Source organism: Grampus griseus (genome assembly GCF_964374135.1).
Source record: "Grampus griseus genome assembly, chromosome: 17".
Lineage (NCBI taxonomy): Eukaryota > Metazoa > Chordata > Mammalia > Artiodactyla > Delphinidae > Grampus > Grampus griseus.
This window is the reverse complement of record NC_139011.1, coordinates 8,987,427-9,001,686: the sequence shown is the minus strand read 5'-3', so window position 1 is coordinate 9,001,686 and position 14,260 is coordinate 8,987,427. Positions and strand designations below refer to the sequence as shown.

The 14,260-nt window shown below is 51.7% G+C and overlaps 1 protein-coding gene across 1 annotated transcript in view; it reads right to left on the bottom strand.

Moving 5' to 3' along the window:
- Positions 1–14,260, bottom strand: part of KCNQ3 (potassium voltage-gated channel subfamily Q member 3) — a gene marked incomplete at its 5' end in the record, with an annotated part of 287,046 nt that overhangs the window by 43,053 nt on the left and 229,733 nt on the right. The window contains 3 exons of the mRNA XM_082675056.1: positions 4,619–4,791; positions 8,748–8,874; positions 10,483–10,573. Of these exons, the coding sequence (XP_082531182.1) occupies positions 4,619–4,791; positions 8,748–8,874; positions 10,483–10,573 (391 nt within the window). The remainder of the gene's footprint in view (positions 1–4,618; positions 4,792–8,747; positions 8,875–10,482; positions 10,574–14,260) is intronic.

The window sequence follows — 14,260 nt, the reverse complement described above, 5'->3', positions numbered from 1 at the left end:
TCTTCATTTTTTTTTTTTTTTTTTTTTTTGCGGTACGCGGGCCTCTCACTGTCGTGGCCTCTCCCGTTGCGGAGCACAGGCTCCGGACGCACAGGCTCAGCGGCCATGGCTCATGGGCCCAGCCGCTCCGCGGCATGTGGGATCTTCCCGGACCGGGACACGAACCCGCGTCCCCTGCATCGGCAGGCGGACTCTCAACCACTGCGCCACCAGGGAAGCCCAGTTTCTTCATTTTTAAAATGAAGGGACTGGACCAGAGAGTTCCAAAAAGTGCCACAGACACTTCAAATGCAGACAGGTGTTTTTTATGTGACGTGGTCACCTACTGATTTAGACCATATTACACATTAGCACAGATTACACTAAAACCTATTATTTCGTGGATATTCCCGCATGACAGACTAGGACATGTACGTAAACAGGAGAAAGCTAATTTAAAGGAAAACGTTGAGGAACAGTAAGGATGGTGCAGAGATATGGCAAAGATGGGCAAATCACTGAGGTTTCCAACATCCTGACCATGACAAGCCCTGAGGTGCTTTCTATGTCTTTCATTCTATTCCAGTCCCAAGGGTTGCTGTGGCTACTGTGGTAGGTTGGGCAGAAGAAAGTCAAAGTCATGGGCGAACACCGCCTGGAGATTAGGCCCGTCATTCCTGCTGAGTCATCACAGAGGATGAAGCTGTTCGTGTCGATGGAGCTCATCTATCTGACCATCTGCGGCCAGTCAGCTGGCTTTATGGGTGAATCGCGTCGCGCTGACAGGGCTGCTTTCTGCCTGCTTCTGTGCCTTTGTTCACCTTGGTCCTCTGTCCTCCCTGTCCCTCCCCATGGGACCAACCAGAGAGCACTGAGTCATCTTCAGACTCACGTCACCTCCATTATGATGTTTGCTCTCCCAATTAGAGCTAGGGTTCATTTCTAGCTTTCTTTCAATGCCTTCACTATTTTCCAAACAAACTTTCAAACCTCCATTATGATGTTTGCTCCCCCAACTAGAGCTAGGGTTCATGTCTAGCTTTCTTTCAATGCCTTCACTATTTTCCAAACGAACTTTCAATCTCTAACACTTTCTTATGCTCATTTGCTTAGAGGCCTGACCTTCCCCACAGCATCCCGTGCACAGTGCACTCGTGTGAGTTTACAGCAGAGAGAGGTTAGCTGACATGCTGCAGGCAATCCAGCCAGTCCTTCCCCTCCGTGAGTGTCTGCCCCGCTGGGGTTCGAGAAGGAGGAGACGAATTGGATCGTCCTTCCCCAGTGGCTGTATGAGCATGACCCTCTTGCTCTGTTAGGTGTGATTCTGGTGGGCCTAAGCTTTCTCATACCCTCTGGCCCCCAAACGCAAGTCAGAAGTTTCACCTGGTGCTTAAGCAGAGAAACAGCTGTCCATGAGCACACAGAAGCACTGGCTGGGTGGGATTAGGAGCTGGTATAAAGGTCGTCCCTGAGGAGTGAAATGTGTCCCCACTCTGTGCCCTGCAGTCATCTCAAAGGCTATTCAAGGCAATTCTGCCTGGAGGCAGTTTTCGCCAGCAGTTCTGTGGCAGAACACACGCCTGAGCCCCCCTGCAGTCAGGTGCAGGCTGAGGGCCTGGGGTCCAGCCAATGTGGGGGGGTGATGGGAGCTACTTCCTGCCTTACATCCATTCTAGAGGATGCTCTGGGCTCCCCTTCCCTTGCCTTGGTGACTCAAGGCTCATTTCCAAGACAGATGAGGACCACCCAGCCCACATGAGACACTGTGTGAGTGAGAAGACACCCACATCTTTTGTGCTAAGTCACAGAGACTCCAGGGCTTATCTGTTTTGGAAGCAGAGCCCGGCTGATCCTAATTTTAGTAAGAGCATTAACTTTAAAGTCTAACCCTGTGCAACCCTGTATGGGCCCGTCACTCTTCATCTCTGAGTCTCCAGGGGAGTCAAGCATGGAACTTGGCCCAGAGAACACGTTTTCTGAATGAATGAAGAAATGAATTGTAAGTGCCTGTTCACCAGGCTCAGAGAAGGAACTGGTGTAAGCTCTTGCAGTTAGTAAATGCTGGACTCAAATCCAGGTAAGCGCTTACCTCCTGAACACACTGCCTGCCCCGGAAGTGAAGGCCAGCCCTATAACTGCTCTGCAGCTTCGGCACAGTGAAAGGCTGAAGGCTCGTCTAGTGGGACTGTTGGGGGAAGGATGGGATACAGAGCTTGCCAAGCAGTTGTTTTGTCTGCCTTTGGTCTCCTACCACATACTTGAAGTTCTGCCCGCCTGGCATCAGTTGTGGGGTCTGGCGGTGGCACGGACCATCTTTTCCCAGGAATTACATAGCAAACATCCAACTGTCATCTATTCTAGTCTGAGGGAGCACAGGACAAGGACCGTAAGCAGCCCTTTTAGCCCTGATTTCCACTGGAGCTGTGAATCAGCTCAGCTCCATGGAGACAGGTTTAGGTATTGCTGACAAGTCCTCTGATAAAAGACAAAATAGAAGGTCGGGAGAAGAAAGAACTCTGAAAAGAAAGCCCTGACCTCCCCGAGCCTGTGGCCAGAAGTGGCACAGATGGGGAATGACACATGTATGGCAAGAAACTGCATCCTCCAGTGAGAGACTCCGGGTGTTTTAAATTTGTATTTCATTTTCTGTATATATTTACTTGTATGTTCGTGAAGAAAAGCATGTTTGAAATAATCCATGCTATCATTAATGAGCATTTACTATTCACCAGGCACTTACATGTACCTTTTTCTTATGTGAGCCGCTGGAAGGATTCACATTTTAACCACTGGGGAAGCTCATATAAAAACAGAGCAATGTTCTTAAAGTCTTACGGCTGGAAGGCGGCACAGCTGAAATTTGCACTGAGCTGCTGTCTGACTCCTGAGCTCCTGTATTCTACGATGACATGCCGGCATATCTGGGTGTGCACTGAGCTGGAAGAACCCAGGAGTTAGCTGTGTGGAGGCATTCTGGGGTTGCCAAGTGGGGATGGCATGGTGCTGTTAACGCATATAAGGGAAACTCTGAGCTCCCCAAGGGCAACTTGCCCCAGGATCACTGCCTTTGGTGCAGTTCCCCAGAAGCAGAGCCTGAGACAGAAACTCAGGTGCATTTGATGATTGAGGGAGGGTCTTGGGAGAGAGGGAGTGAAAGAAACCAGACAGGGCAGGAGACAAGAGCTCAGCAAGGATGTGGTCTCTGCTGGGGCCTCCTTCAGCCTGATCCCACGGGGAGCTCTGGAGTGTGAACTGCACCACAGGGCTGGTCCCAACACAGGAAAGGTACTTGTGTCAGTCAGTCACTGACTGTGTGCTTCCCTCATGTGGGGGAAGGAAGATGAGAACAGTATAAGCTCCTGGGCCAGGCTGCGCTCCCGTATGTCTCCAGAGAAGGGGACAGCTGGGAATATTAGCGGCTAACTCTCATAGCAGCTGAGGGCTGAGCACATCCTCCCGGTAAAGGTAGCCTGGTCAGGGCACCAACCGTGTCCATTGTACCCACCAAGCCTGGCACAAGAAGATGCTCTTGTAGTGACAAAGGTAGCTTTGGCTTTATCCCCTGAAGAACACCCATCCCAGGGGTCCTTCACTCCGATTTCTCCTGAACTGGCCTCGGAGTGTGAGGTTTTTCCTGCCACTCAGAGGTTTTTGCTTCATTTCTCCAGGGTCCGGCTGAGGCAGGGATGTTAACACAAAGTGCTACCAAAGGTCTGGGCTAACCATAGGAAAGAAACACAGGGAGCACGACAGAGACAGCTCCAGACACGCTGGACTCTGCCTGCCTGGGTTTCCACACCTGCACAAGCACGTGGGATTCTGGGAGAGATCAGGCCAGGTCCCACTCATCCTAGCTTCTCATCTCCCTTGGCGAGGCAAGAGCCGCCACGACCAGCAGCAAATCACTGAGCACAGGCTCTGAAGCCAGACGGCCTGGGTCTGTGCTGGTGGGCAGCTCACTTCCTCTTTCCAGATCTGCTTCCTTAGCACTGAAATGGGGTAAGAACAGTGCCTGACCCCGGGGGCGAGCTAATCTGTATCAAACACTAAATTCTAGGCACCTGTGCTTCTGGCTACGTAATAACAATAGCTACTGAACCACATCAATGAACTGGGTATATTCTAAGGGCTTTTCACCCTGAGGTGAACGCATTATCATTTCCATTTTATAAACGGCAGGAGAGAAGACCCAGAGGGGTTACAGAAATCTCCAAAGTCCCATCAATAGAGTCTGGATTCAAACCAGTCTGCCGGATTCCAGAACCCTTCCCTCCCATCCCATGCTGGTTTGCATTGGCTCATTTCATCCTCTCCACAATCCGGAGGTACAGGCATTATCATCCCCGCTTTAGGAATGAGGGAAAACTGAGGTCAAAGGGGGTTGAGTGACTTGGCCAAAGTTGTTTGCATTTGGTGCGGCTGAGACCTGAGCCCGGGTCTACCTGCGTCTGCTGGCTGCGGCACACCTGTGTGTGCTTCTCCTTCCTGCTGCTGCTTCTCCCCCCATCTTCACTGTCATCATCATCATCAGTGGGCAGGACAACCACCCTCTGGGGATGCTGTCAGGGAGGAGATGCCACGGATGGGCCTAGGTGGGCAGGAAGCCAGCGCGGTCTGGCCTCTTCGCAGCGACACTTACTTTGCTGTGGGCGCAGATGGCCGAGCCCAGGAGCTTCCAGGTGCCGCCCCTCCGGTCCATGCGAAGCATCCGCAGTATCTGCAGGAAGCGCAGGCTCCGCAGGGACGTGGCCAGGACATTGCCCTGGTTTCCCACGGCAACCACCGGCACAGAGGCAATCAGCACGAAGATGTCTGGAGAGAGGACGGAGGGTGGCAGGGGAGGGGGAAAGGAGGTCAGGCCGAGGCACGGGAGCCGTCACAGGCAGTCGGCGGCAGACGAACACAAGCTAAACGCTGCTGCGTTAAATCATCACGTGGACCGCACGTGATTCGCGTTCTCCCGTGACAGGTGAGGAGACAGGAGCTCTGAGCGTGAATGCCCTCCTAGGGCCACGCGGCCGGATGTGGCCGACCTGGGACTGGATGCAGGAGGCCTGCTGGACTCCAGCGCTCACTCTAAATCCTAGGGAAGTGAAGCTCCAAGGCCCTCCGGGAGTGGCACTCGGGGGCCCCTCTCTGGCCGAGAAGGGATCTGGGCTGCCCAGGTGGTGGAGATGAAGCCTGAAGCTCAGATGCTGCTTTACTGTGGGTTTTCCCTGCAAACAGCCCCTGAGCCAGGGACGAGGCTGTGGCTGATTTAATGAGAAATGATCTCAGGAAGCAGAAGTGAGGGGAGAGGGGGGCGGGGAAAAGGCCAGTGCAAGGGATGTTGTCAAGGCTGCTGCTGGAGCCTCTGAGCTGTAGGCAGAACACCTCCCACCACCGTCCCTCTGAAAGATGGGAGCTGGGCCATCTGTCCACCAGATCCTGTTCCCTGCTGGCTGAGGGGGTCGTAACGTCCCCACACTCACCAGCTCCACTGCCTGTGACCTCCCTCAGCTTCAGAGAAGGCCCTGGGGTAGACTGTGGGAAAACATGGGGCCCACCCCAGAAGTGGGATGCTGCTGTCAGGAGGTGACCTAGAAACGTCTACCAGAGCTGTGACTGGTGGAAGCAGAGGCCGAGGGGATGAGGCACTTCTGAAAGGGCCAAGCTGGCTCCTGAAGTTAAATGGCTGAGGATGGAAGAAAGAGGGCCCTGGTCTCTTTCTTATTCCCTTCAATGCCCTCCCCTCAGCTCCCGGATCCGTTATCCCCCCACTGTACTGCAGGGGGCTAAGCAAGTAAAAAGGATCCCATGATCAAGTAAATCTGAAAAAAATTCAATTAAACAGGTTTTGCTACTGCAGGACTTCTCAGAGCCTTTAATATGCTAATAGGCCCTGTGGCTCTCAATTTTACCAATGAAGTCCAGCCTTTCTCCAAAGATTTTGACCTGTCTGAACTGTTTTTGTTTGTTTGTTTTGCAAGAGCATCAGGATTCCAGGGAACACACTGTAGGAATGTTTATCCACTGGGCAAAGTCCAAACTTCTGAAAACCCTCTGTGATCCAGCCCCTGGGAACCTTCTAGAAGCATGTGTGGTTTGCTGAGCCCACAGTGTCCTCTCACACCTCTACACCTTTGTTTCTGCTGCCGCCCAGCTTGGATTAGGCTCCTTGATCTACACCAGGTACGTCTGCCAAAAAAGCTGGCACTCCTTCCACCATGTCCAAGTATCTCCCAGGTGTGCCTACGCTTTGGGAAAAAGTAGTGCTCAGACACCTGGATACCAATAGGTCTATATCCCTGGCCAGGCTTCTCAGTCTATCTGTGCAAAGATACCCGTTTATCACGTTTGTAAAAGAGAAAACAAAACCTAGGTGCAGGGTAAATGTGACTGAAGTCTATGACACTCTGACAGGACAGCAAATTCTGGCCCAGAGGGACCCATCCACGCCCAAAATGGCAGGGTCTGAGGCTGCTTCGAGCAAGGAGGCCATGATGTGTGTGGACGTGATGACCAGCCTCTTGTCAGACACACAGAGAAAAGCAACATTTCCCACAGGGGCCACGTTATGGTAGAAGTTGAGAGGAGTAGAAGAGAAAATGCAGCGACATCAGGAAAGAGGCCAGCAAGGATGGTGGAGGCTGAGGCCCAGCCTTGTCTCTCCAGGAAGGCGGGCAGGGGAACGTGATCTGGAGCTCCGGTACAATCCTGGAATAGTGGAGACAGCTCCACGGGGAACGCCCCTGTTCCGGAGGGGCCCGGGCTCCGCATGCTATGACATCCTCTAACTTGGCAGGAACCTCTGAATCTGGGCACCGTCGATCACAAAGTCATCTCCCCCACACCCTGCCCACACACACACACACACACACACACACACACACTGGATAGGTCACCCCAAAAAGAAGTCAGCTTAAGACTTAAAAGAAAGACAGGAAAGAGGAAGGGGAAGGAAAGTTGGGGGCTGCCATGGACTGAATGTTCGGGTCCTTTCAAATTCATATGTTGAGTCCTAACCCCCCGTGTAATGGTATTGGGAGGTGGGGCCTTTGGGAGGTGATTAGGTCATGAGGGTGGATCCCCCATGCATGGCATTAGTACCCTTATGAAAGAGACCCCAGCGTGCTCCCTCGCCCCTTCCATCATGTGAGGACACAGCAAGAAGACAGCTGTCTAGGAAGTGGGAACTGGACTCTCACCAGAACCCGGCCATGCTGCCACCCCAATCTCAGATGTCCAGCCTCCAGAACTGTGAGAAATAAATTTCTGTTGTTTATAAGCTACGCTGTCTGTGGTGTACTGTTATAGCAGCTGTAAAGGACTCAGACACGGTAGATAGACATGGAAAGAGGACAAAGGAAGAGAGAAAAAAAATGTGAAAGAAACCCAGTAACGACCAAGTGCTCCAAAATTGCACGTGTGCACGTGTGCGTACACACACCCACCCTCCTTGCACTCAAAATTCTAAGCAATAAACAAAACCCTCAGATTTCCAACCTCAGCAGCAAATGGGAAGAAGGAAGAGAGGCTTCAGCCGACAGTGAGGCTGGTACCTGTCCTTTGTGTGAGGCAACCTGCAAACGCGGCAGCACAGCCCCAGGAGGCACGGAGAGAACTTGGCGCCTAGGACAGGGGAGGGGTCCAGCTCTTCCTCCCTGGCTGGGTCATTTGTACCCACAGGGCTGTATCCAGTCCCAGCAGGTCACTTTTTAAAAGGGGAGTGAGGAATAAGCAGCAGCTCAGAGGAGAGGGTCTATGATGCTAAGAAAATGGGCTATAAGATGGAGTTGAAGCCGCTAACCACATCCCTCCCAATGAAAGGAGACTGCTGGAGTGGAGGGGAGGAATAGGATGGCTGAACTCGAATATCTGAAGACAGTCAGAGGAGTTAAGATGGAATGAATACCCTCGAGAGGTGGTGAGTGCCCCGTGACTGGAGGTATGCAAGTAGAGTCTGGGGGACCACTTAAAGGCTGCTGCAAAGGGGGCTGGAGCATCAGACAGGAGGGCATCTTCAACCAAACGCTTTTGAAGGTCCCTTCCAGCCCTGACATTCTATGATCCTCTGACTTTAACCATCCCTAGGAAGTCGAAGCTACAAGACTCCTAACCATCACTGCAGGTAGATTTCGTCCTGTCACTGTATGACTTTAGTAGGACCTTCAGACGGGAACATGGTGGGGTGCACCAATAGGTGTGTGTGAGAGCTTCCACCTTCTTTGCTATCAAAATGCCTACACCTGGATGGAGGGGTCTCCATGACACCTCCCCAAAGCAAGGTGGGTCAGGACACAGCATTATGGTGGCGAGGGGGGTCACAGGTGCTAGATTCTTCCAGACTGGGTGTCAGGATGGAAGAATTACCTCTGCGGCCCTACAGAGGTCATTCTCAACCAGCAATGGTGTCACGCCTCCCATCCCCACCGGGGCCAGTCGAACTGCACGGGCAGTTTGGCTGTCACGGTGACTGGGGTGATACTACTCCAGGGACTGGGCTTGCCCCACATCCTGCAACGAGCTGTGGCTCCTTCACGACCCAAATGCCAAGAGTGTCTCCCACCCGCCTTAAGAATTCCTGCCCTGTGGACTCATTATAAAGAGAAGCCACGGGGGCAGGAATTCCACATGCTGGAGGATTGAAGGGAGGGTCAGAGGCGGGGCGGGCCCCCACGATGCCGCATGGTTTCCCAGAAGAACAGCGTCTGCTTAAAATTGCCTCAGAGAAATAATGCACCAACAGAAGGGGATGAGGCACCCCCGGGCTCGGGGTCAGGGCTTACCCAACATGCACAAGGGCTTCCTGGCAAACTTCAGTCGTCCCCGCCAGCCTTTGTATCGGCAGCAACACCCAGCAGCCCAGATCCTCAAAGCAAACTCGGCTCCGAAGATGAAAATAGCAAATGTTTCCTGCGTTGAAGCACATGTGGAGAGACACATTAACCGGGACCCGGTTGTCCAGAACTAGCGATTTCTGTCCGTAAGTTCTGAAGAGCTGGATTTCTGTTGTTGCTGGTTTGGTGGTAGAGCGGGTAGGACAGGCTGATCACCTCCATTCAGTTTGGGGCAGTTCCTGTCTTCACTCTGATGTGCTAACTGTCTCTAACATTAAGCCTTTTTTCTATGTTTTTGTTCTAATGGATCATTTTTAAAAAATCCCTTTAATGTACTAAAATCCTCCAAGAAGTTCAGTTGGGTTGGAAGGAGAGGAATCAATGATATTGCCCAGCCGGTGTCTGGTCCCTGGTATTGCTAATCGTGGCCAACGGTTACTGAGCACAGCTCCTGGGCCAGGCACCACCCGGAAGTATTTTATAATATGACCCTCATCTTGTATTTTGAAAAACCCAGGCTGGGCAAGGAGTGGCTGAACAAATGTCTCAAGGCCAAAAGTGGCAAAGAAGGAATCCCAGGCAGGTGATCAGGCTCTGAGCCCGTCAGGACCATGCTATAGCGTCTCCCGGGACAGCGGCTTTGCATCTTCCCTGCTGAGCCTCCTTTGTGGGTCAGATGGAGACACCTTCGCCCCCACTGCTTGGTGACCTCCCTGGGGCCCTTGGGGAGCTGCAGCAATCCTCGAAACTTAGTTCCTGGAACTGGATGGCTTCCCGGGAGTCATCTGCTCAGGTCTTAGCTTCAGATCTGCCCTGTAGACTGTCAACACCTGCCCTTGGAAGGAACCTGCTGATTCCGGCACCACGGACACTGGTTAGCTCAGTGGGAGGCAAAGGTTCTGCTATTTCGTAAACCCTGATTGGGGGCTGGCATCCCTTCCCTGTGCAGGGGGTGGGGCCTCACCCTAGAGAGGTGGGTTGATCCTAATCCAGGAAGGCGTGGTCATTCAAAAGGCCAGCTGGAGAAGGATCCAGCCCTTCCTGGGAGCCTCCTCCTGGCCCGGTGTGGAGGCTGCACCAGCCTATCGGCGTGTGCCCCTCACCGTACACTGCTACATCTTTTAGGTGAGGGTGGGAGGAGACTGAGTCGGGGTGTTAGGTAACTTGCCCGAGAATTCTAACTGCACGCTCTCTCTGCCGCACCACGGGATACAGACTGGAGAGTAAAAACAGGCAGAGGCCCAGAAGGGAGGTCCTGGAGTGCTCATGCAGAAACGGGATTTGTTGCTTGGCCTTGAAGGAAGAGATCCTCAGGGTTTAGGGAGGAAAAGCAGAGGAAGGGTTGGGACGAAACATGCCTTTGTGTTACTGTCAGAGGGTTGGGAAGCTGTATTTTATCATTTAACCAGTGGGTATTGGTGTTTGTGTTGACCTTGTTTATGTCCCCTTATCTCTAACCTGGAATAACACAGGCCAGCCATTCCCTGCTCCACCTGTGCCCCCAGCAGACCTCAGCCACTGATCCACCAATGCTTTCTCCTGGGCCTGGACTTGGCCAGAGACTCCAGGAAGCCAAAACCGGTTGGGCAGAACTGCACCCAAGGCCTCCTTGTCTTCATCGTTGGCGGTCCCACCAGAGCATCTACCCCCACAGCACAGCACCACGGGGCAGGCGCCTCCTCACCAGCAGCAGAAGCCAGTCTCCCGAAACAGTCTCGTACTCCCTGAAGGTGGTCAGGACGGCCAGAATCAAGCACCCAAGGACAATCAGGAACCTAGAGGGGAAGGAAGAAGGAAACTAAGGAAGCGTCTAGTCTTGGATTGCGCCGAGGCAAGACTGCGAAGGTGTCAGACGGGATGAAGCTACAGCATCCGTTCGACATAGGTGTGTGCTTTATCCGTGACCCCATTTAACCTCATAACACACCTGAAAGGCAGGTAGGAATTAGTGCTCCAGTTAAAGAAAACAGGGCTGAGAGAGGTGAAGCAATGTGCATAACTTTTACTTTACCAGCTAGTTAGTGGAAACAGTGAGAATTTGAATCAGATCATCGGGTCCCAGCCCTGGAGGGCTGCAGATGCCTTGAAACACCAAAGTTACCGCAAGCTTTGGTAAATCAACGGGAATATGAATATGTTAATCATGTGTCCTGCACATATAGGTCTATGTTTTTCAAACATATGAAAACATTCTTAGAATAAAGACAAATTCATCCAACGATTGATAAATTTGGTGATGGCGTCTGTCACCATATCTTCATATTATTATTATTTTTTTTACAGTCAGTGGTTACTAAAGGAAACAACCTCTTTCAATTGGGGGCCTTTAGAATCGATTCTGAAATTACCAAGGGTGCTTCCTGCTAGAGAGAACAGAAGCACCGCGATGCACAGTGCTGCTCACTGAAAAGTCACTGCGAGCTCATCTGGTTCATGGCCCCGCCGCAGGCAGAAGCTAACTGCAAACAACCTTTGAGATTATTATATTTATAAACTCCGTGTGAGGGGGGTGATGATGGCGGTGGAGGGACAGTGTGTGTGTGTGCACGCTTCCCTGTTTCAGCAAAGAAAAAGGTTCTCCCTTGCTCCTGGTGGAGAGTCTTTGGTTCAATGGTCAGCACCGGGTTCCCTGGATGTGTAAGAGGGAAATTACAAGCGAGGGTCCATGCAGGAGGCTGGGTCACATACTCCAAGCTCTCCTGCTCTGTGTAATCTGCCTCTGTGCCCTGCTAGGTTCCAATCCATGCTTTTTTGGTTTGTGTAAGTGGGTACCCACTTGTACATTCATTCATCCATCCATCCATCCATCCAATATTTATATGGCAGGCACTGGGGGACACAGAGCTGAAATTCAATGATGAATAAGCTGGATGCGTCCTCCTGACCTCAGAGTTCAGACAAACAGGAAGCGATCTCATGGTGTGACAGTAAGGACCATGATGTAAGGAGGCTGGGAAATGTCTGCTCCTGGCCCTGGACTGGACCAGAGTCCTGGTTCCGGCCCTCGGTGATCCTTCCTGATCACATTTCCTGATCAACAGTGCAGCTGATCTGCAGACCTGAATCCATGTTTCCAACCCTGCCTATGAACCCAAACAAGATTTTCAACTCCCTCCTGTGTTTGGCCATTTTATTTAAATTCATGCCTCCTGATCCATAGCTGGAATCTGCCTTCTCTTCATCCCAAATCTTCTCAGGTGATGATGACGATGATGACAGTGACAACTGTAACAACATCAACACCCCCCACCACTCTTTAGTGAGCAGTTGCTACATCTATCAGCTCATTTATCCTCACAACCGCCTCCCAAGGTAGAGATGATCATTCCCATTTTAGCATTGAAGAACTTCCTCAGAAGGAATCATTACCGTCAGGACAACTGTGTTGTCAGTAAAAAGACCATACAGTTTGGAGTCCAAAGATATGGACTAGAAAGAGGCTCTGGCATGTGATCGTGAGAAGCTCACTGATTCTGGGAACCCCAATGATCACGTCCATAGAACGAGAATAACGAACCTGCCTAGAGATCACAGTTATCGTGAGGACCACAGGAGATAACGGATGGAGAGCCGTTCGGTCCACTGTTTAAGATCAAGCAAATGATGCCTGGTGCCTGCCCAGACACACACGCATCCCTGGCTGGACAGGCTCTGGGAAACGTGCTCTTAGACGATTCTACAAATCCATACTCTTGTTCTCTCAAGACTTGACTTTATTCATTCAAGGGCTCTGGAGATAAGATCTAGATTAGAATCCTCTCCCTCCTCTCATGCTGTGTCATCTTAGGCAAGTGACACAACCTCTCTGCATCCTGATTTTCTCATATGTAAAATGGATCCAATAAATGTGCTGTGCTCTCAATGTTTCAATGATATAATCTGCGTCATGGGCTTAGAAGAATGCCTGACAGATACTTAGCCTTCATTAAATGTTAGCTACTATTTTATTGTGATTTAATATCAATGCCTCTTCTGTCCTAGGCAGAGAGATGGCTTTAAGGGTACAAACATGAATAAAACCTAGCCATCATTTCTCCTAGTCCAGTGGGGGAAACAGAGCACAGATAATCGCACGAGAGTGTGGTTGAGGTTATGATCTGAGCGTCCACCACATGCTTTGGGAGTACCACACTGGAAGCATGCCAGAGGCTGTGGCCAAAGGGGTGGAAAGACATGTGAGGCTTAGCTAGGGTTGACCATACGTTTCGGCTTATCCAGGACATTGCCCATTGTGTGTGTTGACCTGGAGTATGGACCCTTCGGCACTGTGGACGCAAAACCCCATTCCATCTTCTCCGTTAGCAAGGGGTGTGAGCCTCCCATGACCCGGCTTTGCCTCCCTCACGGCCTCATCTCTTCTTGCTCTCCCACACCCGGGCGGGCCGCGCTGAGTCACAGCACTTCCTCAGAGTCTCTCACCCTGCCGGCGTCTGCCTCGACTCTCCCCTTCCCTGCCCGCCCCCCACACACGCCCCTTCGTCTTCCTGCTGATACCCTGACGGTGCCGGTCATGGCTCTGCCTCCAGAGCCTCCCAGCTGCTGCCTGTAGGCTTCCTCATGTGATCCCTCCCTTAGGATCACAGAGCACCCTAAGGCATTTCTATTCCAGTACTGATCCTCACCCATTATCATTCTGTAATCGTGTGTGCACTGTGTCATAAACAAAGCACTCTATCTTCACACCCAACTTGAGAATTCATCCTAGGGCGGGAACTGCCTTCGCCTAGTGAAGCATTTTACTGATCCAGTTGAGGTGGAAGTTGCAACCCTAAAGGCACAAGACTGCTAAACCTCTCAGTAAGAAAAAGTAGCCAGAAATTGGAGACGGGGGTCGGGGGGGGGGGGTTGGTCTTGAGGGCCGGGAATGACAAAGAGGAGAGGATATGGCCACATGCTGAAAGGGTGTTAGGTACAAGACTGGCTAAAATTACAAGATCGTGGTCCTGCAAAGACAATCGTCAACCATGGCCTTATGGAGTGGTTTTGTCTTTACTGGGCATTGAACATGGGGCTAGAGCCTGTGGCCTGGGTGGGGATATGTGTGGGGAGAAGGGAAAGCTTGATGTCCCACAGCTAAACTAATTCAGGAGGAACAAGAGTCCTTAGGCAGATTCTGGGACTCGACCCACAGTCCTGTACTTGAAATGTATGTGAATCTTGGGACGAGTCTACGAGGTGTGTGCATGGTGACCATGCCATCAAGTGACCCCAAACGAGCCACGCCCTTGTATAATCCTCATACCTGAGTGCAGGCTGAACCTTCGACTGGGTTCTAACAAGAGATTGTGGCGGAGGTGATGGGATGTCATTCCCTTGATTAGGTTTCATTATGCGGCAAAGGCAATGGGATAGACGCGTCTGTGATTATGTTACTTTAGATAAGACTCCATCTTAGCTGAATGGAGCAAGAATCACCTGCTGGCCTTGAAGTGAGCTGCCGTGTCGGGAAGGGTCTGTGAGGG